General features: G+C 38.9%; 2 protein-coding genes across 2 annotated transcripts in view; both read right to left on the bottom strand.

Moving 5' to 3' along the window:
- The window catches only part of LOC133523578 (BAI1-associated protein 3), a 159,678-nt gene that overhangs the window by 28,583 nt on the left and 112,914 nt on the right, over nt 1-18,181 (bottom strand). Inside the window, exons 13-17 of the mRNA XM_061859243.1 lie at nt 17,102-17,266; nt 16,316-16,367; nt 15,243-15,339; nt 14,682-14,820; nt 2,573-2,655 (exon numbers count right to left, since the gene is read on the bottom strand). Coding sequence (XP_061715227.1) covers nt 2,573-2,655; nt 14,682-14,820; nt 15,243-15,339; nt 16,316-16,367; nt 17,102-17,266 — 536 coding nt within the window. The remainder of the gene's footprint in view (nt 1-2,572; nt 2,656-14,681; nt 14,821-15,242; nt 15,340-16,315; nt 16,368-17,101; nt 17,267-18,181) is intronic.
- LOC133523557 (uncharacterized) lies at nt 7,713-11,546 on the bottom strand. Its single transcript, XM_061859212.1, has one exon. The coding sequence runs from the start codon at nt 11,316-11,318 to the stop codon at nt 8,010-8,012; it is 3,309 nt and encodes a 1,102-aa protein (XP_061715196.1). The 5' UTR covers nt 11,319-11,546; the 3' UTR covers nt 7,713-8,009.

Here is an 18,181-nt window from a genome sequence, read left to right as displayed (position 1 = left end):
AGCTCAACGAGGGGGGGCGGGTTTAGGGTCGGCAACGCGCATGTAACTCCTCTGGAGTTGCAGGCGTACATAGGCTACGGAGACTGCTTACCATCAGGCGGGCCGTATGCTTGTTTGCCACCGACGTAGTATAAAAAAAACCTTGACATGTGACATCTGGTCCGTCATACTGGCGTTGACAGATGTCATTGTGACAGTGACATTTCTTGGTAGATTTGATGGAATTTAATTATGAATTAGGGTATAGATGAAGCGGATTCCCTTTTTATGATGTTGCATTTATTTTTGTAGATTGAAAAAAACTTAAATGGTAGTATACCCGAATTATAATAATACGTGAATTCTAATTTTAAATTCTAGTCCATATTTACCTAGCTGGTAGCCTAGAGACTTTTTTTAGCAAAACATTTTTGTAAAATAAAATGTAGGCAAACAATATTATTTTTTGAAGTTAATCTATATTAATGAGTCCAGTAACCTGTTATCCTAAACAATAGCTCCGTTAATTAATCTCCCGAGGCAGTCACCGCCGGTGGCGGGCCCCCGCCGCGCTTATCGGTCAAAATAACAAACGCTATTTTGACCGATTGGACCTTGCATTAGAACAGGGTCAGTTCGGGGAGACAGTCAGAAAACTCAGAAACTACGAGTAATTAGAAACCAACCTGTATTTGCCGTTATAAACTAATTTATATCAAGTAGACGCGTCTGAGAGCGATACTACAATTTTTTACATTAAAGGAAAAATGGAATAAAATAAAAGTATTTTTTTTTGTAAAAGCTTTTATTTAAATGCTCTAAAAAGAAGGAAATAAAATTTTCTTTTAAAATTTTAATCATCAACTTATAACCTCATTATACACAATTTATATGTTCATAAAAGCTTGTCGTGCGATTTAATTGTATAAACAAACTAGTACCTCTTTAATTAAGTAACTTGATCTGCTAAGTTTAAATTTTAAAGGAAATTTTTTTGGAATTTTTCTTCTTTTTAGAGCATTTAAATAAAAGCATTTACTAAAAAAAAAAAATACTTTTACGTTATTTTTTACTTTTTAGTTATTTTGAGTTACTCTCAACAATCCCTTTCATTTGATACCCATATTGTAGAAGTGCATTAAAAATAACTATTCCGCCATCTTAGATGTTCCGCCATATTGGATTTAGAATAACGTCACATATTTTTTCGAGTTACTGTCAACAATCCCTTTCATTTGATACCCATATTGTAGAAGTGCATTAAAAATAACTATTCCGCCATCTTGAATGGTCCGCCATGTTGGATTTAGAATGACGTCACATAATTTATCATGCATTGTCATCCAAACTAAACGTGTATACAAAATTTCAGCTCAATCGGCTGAAGATATCTGCTTCAAAATTGAGTTGCAAGATTCCACCCGAACAAACATACATACATACATTGCAAGTTAAATAAAAGCTTTTAAAAATTCAGGGCTTCCGACAGAATCAAACTTGCAACCTTTTGGGACATCTGTTCAATCATACGTATCTGCTTGATGAAAAATTGTTTAGTATGGCTTAACCACATTTTTATTGGGAAATTCTCAATATAACTCCAGACTCCGGTGCCGTTAACATACCTATAGGTATAACATCTTAGTCTTAAAGACTGTTATATGTGTTTCGGTAGATATCGCTAGGCGCCATCACCCTAAGGCCTGTATGCATAAACGAAGGAGTGGAAAGATGCGCATGTTAGAATATTATTATCCTATGTACAAATTATATTATGTATGAAACAGACCTGTTTCTCTTAGGCGACCAATGTTGATAAATATTCACTATTTCAACACTTACGTTGAAACATCACGTGAGTTTGCACAATTTGTGATGTATTTATTTTATGTGGATACGATCTATCTCTTAGCGAATTATAAAATATTAGTGATTGTATTTATTAGTTGTTGATGATAAGGTGAATAAATTGGATTATCAACTTTAATAAAAAGTTTTATTTTCAATTACATCTGTTTATATTTAATTTATCATACTAGTAACCCAATAGCATCTAGTGATTGTTTTAGTAGTTTTAAATAATCCTGCATCAAGGTAAAGAAATAACATGATGACAAACTATGCCTAATGTGTACACAATTATTAAGCAGTAATGTGAATTGAAGGTAATATTCACTATTAATTCTGTTTCAATGCATAAATTGCTTATTTACATAGCAGTGTGGTTTGCTCTTATTTACTTCTACTCTAACTTAGTTTTCTCACACGCACGCCTCTGGCAGGCTTTCGTAGCTCAGTTGGTTAAGAGCGATTGAATCGGTGTTCCAAATGTCTCAAGTTCGAGTCATGCCGGAAGTGAATTTGATTTTTTTTCGATATCTAACTTATTACTGTGAGAGTAGTTACTGTAGATAAAAAAGCCACAAAAGTCAAGGTTCAACAAACCGCCTAGATATTTATCTTTTTATTTACTAATTTAAGTAAATAAAAAGTAATGGTCGTAACCCACAGTTTGGGTCGAGTTTAATTATTCCAAGGTAACCCATATTACCCTCTACAGATGTGCTAATTAATTTGTTGTTTAATCACTCACCGAGCTCGACGGCCGCACGCACCCGCTGCAGCGCCATCGTTTTGGTCACGGCCAGCCAGCGATCGATCAGAGGCTCGAACCACCTGCGAACAACACAATATGTACCAACGTTCAGCGATGATTATACCGTTTTTATTCAATGTGTATAACCTGGTGGAGTTGTATACTGTTCAGGAAATTGCTAATAATATATTTATGAATATATCTACCTTTGGTTTGTGATCGACAGGTGGTATGTATTATAAATATTTTTAATAAATATTTGGGGACAATCTTAAATCGATCTAGCCCCAATCTAAGCAAAGTTTGTACTATGGGTACAAGGCGACGATTAACATACTTATATAAATAAATACATACATACTGAGATATAGAAAACACTCGGGAACATCGTGATAAACACACAAGTTAATGCCCTTACAGGGATTCGAACCCGGGGCCTCCTGCTTCATAGATAGGATCACTGTTGAAATAATATTTAAATCTACATTTGTATTTCTACATTAAAAATAACAATCATTAACTAAATACCTTATCACAAGGATTAAATCTACTTCGGGGCTGTCTTATTTAAATAGATATTTTTATTTGTGTAGTTGCCTAAACCATTCTATCAATTCCAAATTAAAAGTAATTATATATAGTAAAAATAGTGTTTTGACCTTTTATGTAGGTATACATCATTATTACCAGACACAGCTAGTTTCGGTCCCTGCCTACGTATAAGTCCCACGAGCATCGGTCGAACGTCACCGAAAGCCATTTACAGGCAACACATAATAAAATAAAAACCGGCCAAGAGCATGTCGGGCCACGCTCAGTGTAGGGTTCCGTAGTTACTCTTCCGTCACAATAAGCTAAACTGGAGCTTAAAGTATAGTAAATTGTTAACCAAGGGATAAAACGGTACCTGTCACCCGAGTTAAACAAATAGGCAAATTTGCATAATCAGTACCTAATTAAAGTAAGTAAGTCTTTTTACTATGAAGGGGAAACTTTTTGCGATAACTCAAAAACAGCTAAACTGATCATGTCCGCTATAGTTTTCATTTAATGTATTTCTTAAGTCTACTTCCACGATTTTTTTCATATTTTTTGGACCTATGGTTCAAAAGTTAGAGGGGGGGGACACACATTTTTTTTCCTTTAGTTTTGAAAGACCTTTCCAACGATACCCCACACAGGAGGGTTGAAGCAAAAAAAAAAATCATCACGTAGATGAAACCTAGAACTTCCAATGCTCAATGCCTGTGAAATTTTATTACAGTTGTAATATTATTAACTCTAGTTTTTCTACGTTTCGTTAAAGTAGGGCACTACCCATAAGTCTTCAAGTCATGTATAAATACAGCTACACGTATTTTGTAAGAAAGAAGAATTTTCAACTTCACTCAACATTTGAAACGTGTATAATTAAATTTTACTCCCTTCAATTCGGAATGCAGCGCAGTAGTTCTATTTACAAGACAACAGATCTCATAATTATAGACTTTATAGAGCAACCGACGTAGCATGCACAAGTTGTCTAATTAAACCAAACTAAATTGGCTTCTAACTTTTGCACCCCAATGCTCTTTCGTTGCATTTCAAAAGGGTTTAATGAATAAGCTGTTCAAGAGAATGAAACTACATATTTATCAAACATATTTTTACATCTTTTTAACAGCCATACACACATAGGCGGTAGAACTTACAAACAATCCTCATGGTTTTCTTTCTTTCACCCTTGTACCACAACAAAAATAACACACATGTGAAATATGAAGCTTGAAACAATATAAGAGTAATTTATCTATAAAATTTAATACAGATTCCAATGTATGTAAGAGGCTTTTGCGTATCAATGGAGTTTTTACTGTGAAAATGCCAGTAAAGATATTTTTAACAGAGCGCAACTCATTAACTAAATTACAAAATAAACGAGATGAGGAAAAGCTTACTGTTTTGCGGAATAATGAAAGTAATTCCAGTGATTTGTGCGAGTAAAATATGAATACCTATAGAATATTACGAGTATAACGGCGTTATTTGAAGGTTTGTTGTAATTGCCGGTAATAAACAAAATGCCATGGTGTTGTGATTATAAAGCTTTATAATATATAAATTACATACTCACAGAGGAAAAGGAATAGAATATAGAAATATTTATTTGGGTAAAAACATTACACACAAAAACAACAAAGTAATTAATCACAAGTAGACCAAACAGGATGCCGCTCAGCAAAGATAAGCCGTGTCTGTTAGACAGTCATTTTGACAGAAGTTTTCAAGGAACCCGAATTCAAATAACTATTTGAAGTTTAAGAAAGTTGTTTATATTTGAAACTTATTACAACTATGTGAAATAGTAGATAGTAACTATGTAAACAAAGGCATTGATAATTAACATCGACCTAGTAACGGATCTATTTATACTTATCAGCCGGCCTACGCATCGAGTCCTGATATTTTTATTGCATTATTTAGAGTGCCATCGTAAAATGTCAACCCTATTTTCGTGATTTTATACAGAAATTTAATAAAACGTAGAGTAACAGTTTTAATGTGCTCATAAAAACTGTAATTAGTTAATATGATATTTACATCCAGTGAGGCCGTGGACTGGACTGGCCTGGACGCAAACGGCGCGCGGCAAATCAAGGACGCTTTAATTTGCCGCTCACCGCGCCGCGCGCCGTATACGTCGAATCTGCCGCCTAATATGTATTAATTATTTTTTGATACCTACTCGTAAATATTATAATGTCATATTGTCTTTATTTGTCCTATGTTTCAAAACAACTTAGTCCCAAAGTGTCTAAATTTCTCTCTTAAAATGTCATAATGACTTTTAGTCATTTCGTCCAACTCTTAAAAATCTTAAAATACCCAAATATTAAAAAGTATGACTCATAAAATGCCGAATTTTAAGACACGTTAAGATCGCTTACCTTCTTTCTAACGCTAAAAAACAAACTATAGGTACAGGGTACAGGCCACTTAATGTAGAGCTTACAAACGCAAACAGCTTAAGGACGTCGACCACGTCGTATCGTAAGCCCTCCGTTTTTCTCAGTGAATATTTTAACGAGACAATGTTGGTGGGTCCATTATAGTGTTTGCTTGTCTACTCACTCACCCATGCGTTAATATTCGTAGACATTATCTAGCCCTTACACATGAAGGCCAAACTTGATGACATAAAAATTATATCTACACGATATCAGCCGCCCATGCGTCGCGCTCCGTGTTGGGCAAAAATCAATTCGAATAAGAATAAGAATAAAAACAGAAATTTTATTCTTATTCCAACACAATACAATAAGAATAAATCCATCCCTTTTTATTTTAAAATAACATGAAATGGAATAAATCATGCAATTTTTATTTTAGATGAAGAATAAAAGACGCAATAATTATTCCAGAAATGGAGTTATTCTAAATAAGGTTAAAGGTTTAAGAACTTTATTACTCAAAAGAAGATATATAAAACTTCACTTAAATGAGAATTACATTAAATTAATTATATATAAGCATGCATAACATATTATTGTGTACAATATATTATTACAGTTTCAGAATTCGATTTGAGTGGGTAAGACTATGTAGCGTAGGTACAATATGCAAATAGTAGGAATGGTATATTAGCAATTTCAATTTAACTTTCTATCTCTATGATAATAGCGAGAAATTCCTAAAATTTGAATTTAGAAACATTATTTAGAATTAGAATGAAGTTTGAAGTTGTCATTAGGTCAATCTTGCGAGTCGATTTACTACCACTTCCTGACTTCGATTTGGCTCAAATTTTGGTGACTGTGCAATATTATGGTGCCATGAAGCTGGTCTAATGATGGAGCCAGAAGGTGGCCAAAGGAACTCCTAAAGTAAACAAAATAAAGACACCGTGTTTCGGCTCATTCGATGTGTCTTGGCAAACACTTTGATGTTATATGGTTTTACTGATTACCTGCGGCTGGCGGCTCTTCAAAAGATCTTTGAGATGAGATGTTATTTTGCCGTTTAATAATATGAAGACATTTTAAATAACAGATATTTAAAAAGACCATGTAATAACTCAGTAATAAAAGTTCGGTAGCAACAAGTAAGTAAGTAAGACGACCGGTTTGGCCTAGTGGGTAGTGACCCTGCCTACGAAGCTGATGGTCCCGGGTTCAAATCCTGGTAAGGGCATTTATTCGTGTGATGAGCATGGATATTTGTTCCTGAGTCATGGGTGTTTTCTATGTATTTAAGTATTTATAAATATTTATATATTATATATATCGTTGTCTAGGTACCCTCAACACAAGCCTTATTGAGCTTACTGTGGGACTTAGTCAATTTGTGTAATAATGTTCTATAATATTTATTATTAAAAAAAAAAAAAAAAAAAAAAGTAAATATTCTTTATTGCACCACAAAGAAAACAAATTTAAAAAACAGATTTACAATGTAAAGAAAGGTAGCAACAGGCGCAAGGACACTAAAAGAACCGAAGTTAATTTAGAAACATGAAAATATATCGGTCATCATAACTTAAACAAATGCATTTTGCAGTAGCGGCGGCTCCATACAACCCGATTCTCATGGGTTTTACTAAAAATGTGTATCCGTCCGTAGTCTATCCAAACTATACCTAAAGCTACTTTCATACATGACATACTTACAGACCACCTTCATCGGCTTTATTAAGAAAAAATCTTACGTTACAATTCTTATTCATGGAATATTATTTCTAATAAAAAATCATGATTTTTATATTTGAATAAGAATAATTTATTTCTATTCAATCTCCTCACCGAAGAATTATTCCAGACGGAAATATTTGAAATAATTTTGATGGGAATAAAATCAAAGTGATTTTATTCTTACAAATTCTTATTCCAATCATGATTTTATTCTTGAATGCCCAACACTGCGGTTATTGACGTAATATCTGTGTTATTTATTTATTTTACCACTACATGTACGGACAAGTACAAGCGAAATGCACGCACGACGAACATCACTTAGATATCATTTTGATGTCACAAGGTAAGTTTTAATTGGCCTCATGAATGCTAGAGTTATTTTATTATCATTCTTTGAAATTTGCATGACACATACGCACACAACATAGATTTTTTCGTAAAACAAGTGTGAAACCGTTAGGGTGAGGTCCTGGTGTCGAAGAAAACCACGGATTTTAATACACTTTTAATAGCAAGAAAACACGCCAGATATAAACTCAAAAAAAGTCCAGAAAACAACATATATAACCGAATATCACGTGATACATTTTTGCACGACTACGTGCGGCCCCGTCCGAGGATGCATGCAGACTGGTGGGGCGCAATGATGTTTTACTTAGGTAGCAATTTGCCTATGCAATTTTATATATAGTTATACAGATACATTTGGTTTTAACAATATTTGTGAGCGCGTCGCTAACATAGCCCACACCTAGTGCGAAGCACTATTCTACAATAGGCACAGGAGCGACGCGTGCCGCGGACCGGCGCAGCACTCCTCTTTGAGTGGTAACCTCGACGACTCTGACTCGTCCATCTCGACCTGGAAAGACAGTTTTTACAATACCTCGTGGCCACACGTTTCGTGGCGAATCAGGATCCACTATCAAAACGAGGTCACCCTCGCGCAGGGGTCTCTGATCCTGCTGCCACTTCTTACGAGGTAACAGCAAGGGCAGAAACTCCTTCAGCCAACGGCGCCAATACATATCGGCGAGCCTTTGCGCAGTCCGCCACTTTTTCCTTAGGTACAGATCGGAATCGTCAAACTCTCCAGCTATAGGTAAATTCGCAGAGGAGCCCAATAGAAAATGGTTAGGGGTAATTGACTCAGAACTACCAGGTTCGACTGACACGTGTGTCAAAGGCCGACCGTTGACCATATTCTCCACTTCGGCCAGCAAAGTCAATAAAACTTCATCTTTTGGGGCGCGTTCCTTAAGGATGACGCCAAGCGATACCTTTACCGTCCGAATTAGGCGTTCCCAAGCGCCACCCCAATGAGGAGTCCTAGGAGGAACAAACGTCCACTGGGCGCGATTGTTGGCCGCCTCTTTTTTTAAGTCCTCATTATTTATTTCCTTAATGGCGTTTTTTAGTTCGGTGTTAGCTCCCCGAAGGTTTGTGCCATTATCCGAAAAAAAATTACTAGGCCACCCACGCCTAGATGCCATTCTTCGAAGGGCTAATATCAGCGAGTCAGTGGTAAGAGAATGCACGACCTCAATATGTATCGCCCGAACAGTAAGGCAAGTAAAGAGAACGCCATAGCGTTTCTCACGGCGTCTGCCGACCACTACCTCCATTGGACCAAACAAATCTAATCCACAAAATGAAAAACAGCGCTGATGATGAGCTAAACGTGCTGCCGGCAAATCACCCATTCGTGGAATCAGCGGCTTAGCCTTTCTCAATCTACACAGCATGCAACGTGATGCAACATATTTAACGGTTGGACGCAATCTCAACAACCAATATTTTTGTTTGAGGTCGTTGACTACTGCCTCCTGGTTCCCGTGCGCGGCCTTGACGTGCTGATGGCGCACCAGGAGTCGCGCCACCGGATGCCGTCCGTCAAGGATGATGGGCCTCTTTGTCGCCAGCGGCACATCCTGCGCGGCGTCAATGCGACCACCAACGTACAATAGACCTTCGTCACCTAAATATGGAGTCAATGTCAACAACCTACTATCGCGTTGCATGTTCTTACCATTTTTTATATCGGCGATCTCATTGGCAAAGGAGTCCATCTGTGCCTGCTTTAAAATCAACAGCTCCGCCCGGGCCATCAATGAGCAGTCGTCATGGGTAAGTTTCTTACATTTAAGTATGAACTTAAGTACAGCAGCCGTTGACCTAAGTAGCCGAAGCCAAGAAGAAAATCGTTCCGGATCTGGAATGGGTAAGTTACACGACATATTTTCTTGTGTGTTTACAGTGACGTGCCCAGAAAATACCTCGATTGCCTCAGGTTCAAAAAGGTTAAGCGGCCAGGACCTTTCGTGTGAGTACAAAAACTGGGGACCCTTAAACCACTCATTCATAAAAGATTCGTAATTGAAAACCTCTCTAGTCGCAATATCGGCGATATTTAATTTTGTAGGCACATAACGCCACTCCGATATATTCGTAAGGCTATCGATCTCACCCAACCGGTTCGCCTCGTATGCTTTGTAGACGCGCGTATTATTATTTAGCCAGTGCAACACGGTAGACGAGTCGCACCAGAAATAACGGCGCGCGGCGGATAACTTATGTTCTCTTCTTATGGTGTCCGCCAAACGTGCAGCCAGCAATGCCGCCTGGAGCTCAGCACGAGGCACCGTCAAGGGTTTAACCGGCGCGACGCGACACTTACTGGCTACAAATGCGACGTATATTTCGTCATCCTTTATCCAGCGAAAATAAGCCACCGCACTCATTGCCTTAGTAGATGCATCGCTAAAAATATGTAACGATAGGTTTGTATAACCATCAGTAGTAGTTGTAATATTATTTTGTATCACCTGTGGCGGCGTAGCACCCGTAGCACTGATGCCGGACGCAGCGCAGGCACTCGCTTGCGTCACAACGTTCGTAGCGGGACAGCGTAGACCATCTACGCGGCAGACCGCGACGGCAGATGCATTCTCCTTCGCGCTCCCACTCCCTGCGCTGCGTTGGTACCATCTAGGTATGCGAATCTTATCAACTACCTTGAGTAGTTCGATCCATTCGCACCACTTTTTATAAATACCATCAGGAATGTCATCATCCCAAGAAATATTCAGACGCCACGTGTCCTGAAGCATAATTCGACCCTGTACTGTAAAAGGCGATAAAAACCCGAATACATCAAATATCGACATAATAACGCGTAACATAATACGTTTTGACGGCCTTTGTTTATGTCGAATTATACTATCAGGGATGCGTTTAAGCGAGACGTCGAAACCTAATTCATCCTTACCTGGGAACCATAGAAGCCCAAGCGCCCGCTCGCCTTGGAACTGCTGGCCGACTTTGAACTTTACCGCAACTGTGCCTAAAGTCTCTTTTGGAATGCTATCGAGAACAGCGATGCTATTACTTGTCAAGTTGCATAACTGGAAACCACCCGCTTTGTGTATGTCAGTGACATTTTTAACCATTTGGATAGCTGTATCTTCGTCAGGGAGGCTCTGTATATAGTCATCGACATAATGTGAATTTACGATCGCGTCGACCGCGGCGGGCATAGATGACTCATATCGCGAAGCATTGTTATTTTTTATAAATTGTGCAACAAAGGGTGCGCAATTTGCTCCAAATATTAAACTAGTCATAACGTATGTCTTAACTGGTTCCGTAGGCCTGCTTCTCCACAAGAAGCGTAGGGCGTCCTGGTCCTGGGGTTGAATCTTAACGCGTAAGAACATGTCTTTTATATCGCCGGTTACGCCTACGCTGTGTTCGCGAAAGCGTAACATAATACCTAGTAAAGAGTTAAGTAAATCCGGACCTTTTAACAGGTAATCATTTAGGCACAACCCTTCCGATGTGGCCGCAGCATCAAAGACCAGACGCAAGCGTTTTTTGTTTACGTTGTCAACGCCGAAATGTGGTAAGTACCACGTCCTTTGAGTACGTTGAGTTTCCTTCAGTTCTGTGGCGAAATCATTATTTAATAAATGATCCACGCGTTCGGAGTACCTTTTAGAATAACCAGGATCTCGACTCATTTTCCTCTCGATGCCTTTAAGCCTATTCAGAGCGCTCGGGAATGAGTCCGGCATCGTACAGTTGGGGTCCTGCCAGGGCAAGCCTACTTGCCAGCGCCCGTCGACGAGACGAGCGGTGCGCTCCAGCTGTTCGACGGCCCGCACGTCATCCACGTTCTGTCGCGGCTTACCTGATATTCCAAGGGCGTCCAGCGCGAATCCGCGCTGCACCTCCTCGTGAAGGTCCCGTAGCGCTTGCTCCTCGCGGCCGCACTCACTCACGAACAATACCGCCGCGCTCGCTTCGCGCTCGGCGGGGGCGTCGGCGGCACGCGTCGCTCTCGTGACGCGCATGGGTCCATGTATACACCACCCCAGGGGAGACAAAGTAGCAGACGGCTCATTTTTCTTACCTAAGATAACTTTTAAAGGCACTAACAAATGGTAGTTATCTTGTCCTATAAGTACTTCCGGCTTTAGATCATTATCATTACACAAGGAACTTGCAATATTTTTTAAATGTGAATATTTAGTACAATCGGTAAATGATAAGCTATTCGGAGGCAAACTTAACTCGGAAACACTTTTTGCTTTAATGGAGTGAACCTTATTGTCCTTACCAGAAAGTTCAAATTTCACCACCATACTGTCGCACGTTATTTGATTATCTTTCCAAGGTCCTTTCACGCGCATTGTTTCCCGATGACCGCGGAGTCCGGCACGGGCAGCTAAGTCAGCACTTATCATTGTTACGCAAGATCCGTCATCGAGTAACGCACTACAGTTTATCACTTTACCGTTAGCCGTATACACACGTATAGGGACCACTTTAAGGAACACTTTGCAACTACTCGCGTTGATGTTTGTAACAACCTCCGCCGTCGGTGGGTCCGCGCCTGCGGCGGGTTCCGCCGAGTGCTCCTGGGGCGCGGCGGGCTCCGCGGCAGCGATAGGTACCTCCCGGGCCGGCGCGCGGTCGCTAGGCCGTCGCGCAGTGATGTTGTTTACAAAGTGAAGTAGCTTGTGATGCGCTTGCCCACAATTATCCTTATCGCACACTGGTGCCGGGCAGGTTTCTCGGCTGTGGCGGGAATCTAGGCATTTGTAACAAATTCCATTACGTTTTACGTATTGCCAACGTACCTTGCGAAGGGCCTTTCGGAATTGTTTACACTCTGATAGTTTGTGTTTTGATCCGTGGCAGAAATAACACTTGTCGGCATTATCTTGCTCAGATTGCAGGAATACATGTTGCGGGCGCGGGTTCTTATCGTAACCTTTAGTTTTTACGTTGTCAGCACGTTGACTCATAGTATAAATGTTAGAAGTAGTAGATATGCGTATAGCTTCCGTATTCAAGAAGTCTGCTAAAATATCCAAACGTGACTTCGAGCTAGTTTTAATAAGAGGAAAGCTATAATCCGACCACTTAGATAATAGAACAGTAGGTAATTTAGATAAGATTAGCGGCACTAAGCTCATGCCCTGTAGGTATTCTTCACGACCCACTGACCTTACAGCTTCTACGAAGTTCTGCACCTTTACAGAAAATTGCACTATATCCTTTTGGTATTCTGAGGAGACGGGTTGGATCCTTTTAATATCTTGCATGAGCTTAGAAATAATGCAGTCTGGATTACCAAATCGTAGCTCCAGCGTTTCCATAATACGTTCAGGCGAAGTTGCACTGATGAGCAGAGCTGAGACTGCATCTTTTGCCGCTCCACGCAGACATTTACGAAGCCTCCACAGGTTTTCTTTGGGGCTAAATTGGCACACTTCTGTCGACTCCTCATACGCCCTTTTAAATTGCAGCCAATCTAACGGGTCTCCGCTAAACTCGGGTAAGTCTCGGGGTGTGCAGATGCGGCTCAAAAGGTTAGTGTTAGGTTTGTTCTGGACAGAGGCAGCGGCTAGGGTCTGGACTGTTGCAGCGAGCATTTGGATCGTGTCGCGTGAGGTACCCGCAACGGGCTCATTCTCAGCCGGAATATGCAGCTTATCCAACTCCTGCTGGCTTTTCTCCATCCAGTTCTCGATGTTTTGTGTGCGATCCTCCTTATCATGTGAACTGTATACTTCCTCCTCCTCCTCCTCTAAGTCGGCTAGGTCTGCCTCTAGCTCTTTATCAATAAGCTGCATCCGAATTTCCGCTTTTTGCTTTTCCGCTTCCAACAACAATCTTTTCTTACGTGCTTCGATAGATAATACCGAAGAACTTGATTTTGATTGTGAAAGCGAGCGCGCACGGCGCGACTCGGGTTTTATAGCACTACCCGCCGCCGCTGGTTCTGTACGATGACTCGTAGTTTCTGGAACTTTCTTTGTTTCTTGTTCGGCATGAACAATATTTTCTTCACCTTGTTCTTGGTTTTCTACGCGCTCTTTGCGTGTAGCCCTCCGTGTCTTCATTTTTGAAGTATGAGACATCAGATCCGGCTCGAAGGACCACTGAAACCGTTAGGGTGAGGTCCTGGTGTCGAAGAAAACCACGGATTTTAATACACTTTTAATAGCAAGAAAACACGCCAGATATAAACTCAAAAAAAGTCCAGAAAACAACATATATAACCGAATATCACGTGATACATTTTTGCACGACTACGTGCGGCCCCGTCCGAGGATGCATGCAGACTGGTGGGGCGCAATGATGTTTTACTTAGGTAGCAATTTGCCTATGCAATTTTATATATAGTTATACAGATACATTTGGTTTTAACAATATTTGTGAGCGCGTCGCTAACAAAGTGTTTTAAATATTCTTGATCCACCAAATCTGACAGGTAACTTTAGAAATATTATCCAGACAAAGCCACTGAGCTCTAAGATATCTATTGGCAGAAAATGTTTCTTGGTGCTTTGGTCCCCACGGTCGTAATCTTAAGATCGCTTCTTTAAGCCCTCGAAACCGAGTAGGTAAGCATCTCAACCTCCCATTAGCTACCGCTAATCTTTGAAAAGCCTTTTTAATTGGACTCATGTCTGTAGAACATTTGAGAGACTCGAGCTCAGGTTGCTCGGAGGTTTCAAAGAAAGTAAACTTTAAATAAAGCTAAATACTTAAGACCGTTTAAATCTATAACACCCAGGCACTTAATTTCGTTTAATATTTATGTAAATCTTTAGTAATATATTTAACAGAACCTAAGTTCTTCTGATATTCACTGTATGGCGAACAGTATATTTTTGCGCACGTTAATAAATAAAATGCCGTGAGACTCGTGAGAGTTATCTTTCAAGCTTTATGCTTCTATAGATATTGTCGACACCATATTTGAAAGTACCGTTTCGTAACAAGATTAAATGTAAATTTCGAATCGCCCTCCTATTTTTATTTAAATCACAACTGACGTTACGGCACACAGTTCTTGCACTACCGCCAGCACTTCGAACGGTAACGTCTTCGCTGACACCAGTCATACTCTACGAGTTACGTACAGATATGCGTCTAGCAGTTGTGCGGGTGCGTCGTGTGGATGTGAGGGATGTGTAGGCGGCGCGGGCGCCGCTGCGGCGCACAGCTCTCGAACCGCCGCCAGCACCTCAAACGGCAACGTTTTGGCTGACACCACGCATACTGAAATCAACGTACAACGTAAGAACACCCTTATCAAAGTTCGAAAATTAAACTCTTGATATTATTTATTTCACCGATATCATTCATATTCGTTTGTATATTTTATACGTTATTCATACGCCAAGCGAACGCTATAGTCACTATATAATTATAGTTGCGTTTTTTCGTCAACGAATTACTTTGGCCACCTAAATCATCATGTCAACGAATTGTAGTTTACCAAATTCAGTTTATTCAGACATGGATAAACAGTTGAAATTAATATGATTATAATTAAATATTATATTATAAATATAAAGACAATGATATAGGTAAACAAATTTAAGTTAAGGATAAATGGGTACAAACTTTTGAGGCCTATTTCTTCCTAGAATTGTTTATTAACAGTACATAATCGAACCATAAAATCTCACAAGTCATACCTCCGTTTCCCTGTTCATCGTATATTTCCTCTTCGGCCACGCCACACCAGCCCTCGTTTACCCAGAGCTCCACGCACTGCCTGACATCTTCAGACAACTACAGCACGAAAAAAAAAAACATTAAATTAGATATCACCTTGTCACATTCTCAAAGAGAAATCACGGAATGGTCGTCTCTTGTTTTCCTCGATCGAACTAGTACGTAATCTGCCGAATGACATTCCTTATGGATACGTCAATCATTCGCTAAGAAAACACGAGCAGAGAGTATATTGGAAAAGAAATAGCAAAGATAATCTCGCACTATTCCTTCAGTCACATATAGCTTGTGTTAAAATGATTATGAGAATGATATGTACTTTTCTCTAGAAATAAGAGATAAAATTTCGGTTGGCTTTTATTTTTAACTAATAAAGTTACATTCCGAGAACTACCCATTTATTTCAAAAATGCCATTGGTCTTTTAAATAGTTGCTTGTACTGGTATATTTCTAAGGTTATACTTACTATGCCTCATTTTGTAGGCACTTAGGAATAATAATAATAATAAATAATAAATATTATAGGACATTATTACACAAATTGACTAAGTCCCACAGTAAGCTCAATAAGGCTTGTGTTGAGGGTACTTAGACAACGATATATATAATAAATAAATATTTATAAATAAATACATAGAAAACACCCATGACTCAGGAACAAATATCCATGCACATCACACGAATAAATGCCCTTACCAGGATTTGAACCCGGGACCATCAGCTTCGTAGGCAGAGTCACTACCCACTAGGCCAAACCGGTCGTACCGTATCAGGAATGCAATGATAAATGTAAACAATGTGCAGTGCTTACGTGTATGTTACTAATTCATGCATTATGTACGACTAAACGTGAACGCAATTTAAAACGCACGTAAACGCAAATTAATTTCTGCTACAATATTGATAATGTATAAAAGCCATTGAAACAATCGTCAAAGTTGAATGTAAATTAGCTCAATGAAAGTAATTTGTGCCCGATAGACGGAAGCGGATTCAAATTACATAATATTTAAATCAAAATTATTCACTCACCATCTTATCAATCTGTGTGAAGACTACGTTGAAGTAGGGGACATTGTTGGTTCTAAAATATTCAAACAACTGTATTACAAAGGGTGTAGCAGGATAGCCTTTGGTGTCCCAAAAGCTTATAGAGTTTGAAGTTGTAGCCAAATGATGTGTTAAAAATATATCATACCATCCGCAACTTTTCAATCCCCTACTACACCTGGGAACTCATGGCACCCAAATAACTCTAAAATTGTTATATTTTATTCTCCTGAAGTATGTAAGTGGCGGGTAAAATCCGCCACTTACATTTTGTATAAATATTATTGTGAATTAAAGGTACCGTAAAACCACCCAACTATAGTCCGAAGCTCCCAACTATGGTCCACAAATAAACTCAATTTTTCTCGTTCAGATGTGTATTTTACTATATTTGTGTAGTTTTAAGGCAAAGTATGTTTATAAATGGATGGTAAAACTAGGAGTAAACCACAAGGAACATTGGTATAGATACTTAATTTCCTTTTGAACTTGTGGACCATAGTTGCAGTATTGGACTATAGTCGGGTAGTTTTATGGTATTGCCAAAAAAAAAAAAAAGAGACTTGGCCTCCGTGAAAAAAATAAATAAATTGACTCTTTGGTACCTACTATGTAGTAGTAACGCATAAAGCCTTGCATTGTTATTAGTAAAAAAACAGTTTCCTCTGTACTACGAGTATATTGTAGGTATTATAAAGACAATGAACACAAGTAGTCTAATTGTTTTATATACGATTGTAATATATGAATATATGGATGTAGCCTTACGTCTCAAATAGCGGATGGTAGTAGGTGAGTCCTTGTTGCAAGTCAATTTGGACAAGCGTGATCAAGTTCACCAAATCCTCGCCGCGCTCGGACTCCGTATCCTGCGCACATAACGCCTCATACCACTCGGAGGTACCTTTACGCAGCGACCCGACGATCTCACTCCTAAAACAAAACAATTTTTTTGTGACGGTATCCGATTCTTTTTGAATAATTTATTTTTTAATAGCTGCTGGCTCTTCGTTGAAAAAACATACATTTATAATTAATTTACATATAATTTTGCATTAAGCAGAAACGATAACATAATGCTTAGAAATTCAAGGAAAAATTCGCGACTCCGGGACACCAGCCCTACCTCTAACTGAGACATACCTCATATCATAGCGATATCTACCGTAGAGGTGTTGCACTTCTTAAACGGCTTCCGGAGTTCTAAGTAATAATTCCATACTAAATTAAGCAGAATGGTGCTTGCACGTTGGCATATAAAATGTTATACAACATCGTGTGCCAGAGACCAGGGGTAATTTATGATTTTTTCTTTATCACACGATGATATACTTAATATTTTATAACAGCCAATGTGGGAGCACCAAAACGTCTGCAAACGATAACACAATGCTTAAAAAAGTTTCATACTCGTATAAATTGTGATAGTTATCGTTCAATAAAATAGCTATTAAATTAGAAATTCCGCGAATACTGAAGACGCGGGGTCGAATCCGGCCGTGGAAGATGATTCTTGCAATTTGCGGTTCAAGTAAATTTGGTAGTACACTAAGATGTCTCCAATGTAAAATGAACCGTCAACAGCTTAAGAATCAATTTCCTCGACTGTACATTATGAGTAATATATTTACATTTAACTAAGGCCTGATTTTTCAATCATCAGATAAAGTTATCTGTCAGATATATATATAGCACGCTCCCTTTCTTTCACATGCAAGAAAAAAAACAGAGTGTAAATTTTTATCTGACATCTGTCTTTATCTGATGATTGAAAAATCAGACCTAAATAGGTAACACAAATAAAAAGATTTAATGAAATTATCTGATTTATTCCACCGCCCTTGCATT

The sequence above is a fragment of the Cydia pomonella genome, chromosome 12, assembly GCF_033807575.1.
Source record: "Cydia pomonella isolate Wapato2018A chromosome 12, ilCydPomo1, whole genome shotgun sequence".
Classification (NCBI taxonomy): domain Eukaryota; kingdom Metazoa; phylum Arthropoda; class Insecta; order Lepidoptera; family Tortricidae; genus Cydia; species Cydia pomonella.
This window is presented reverse-complemented; position numbering and strand designations above follow the sequence as displayed.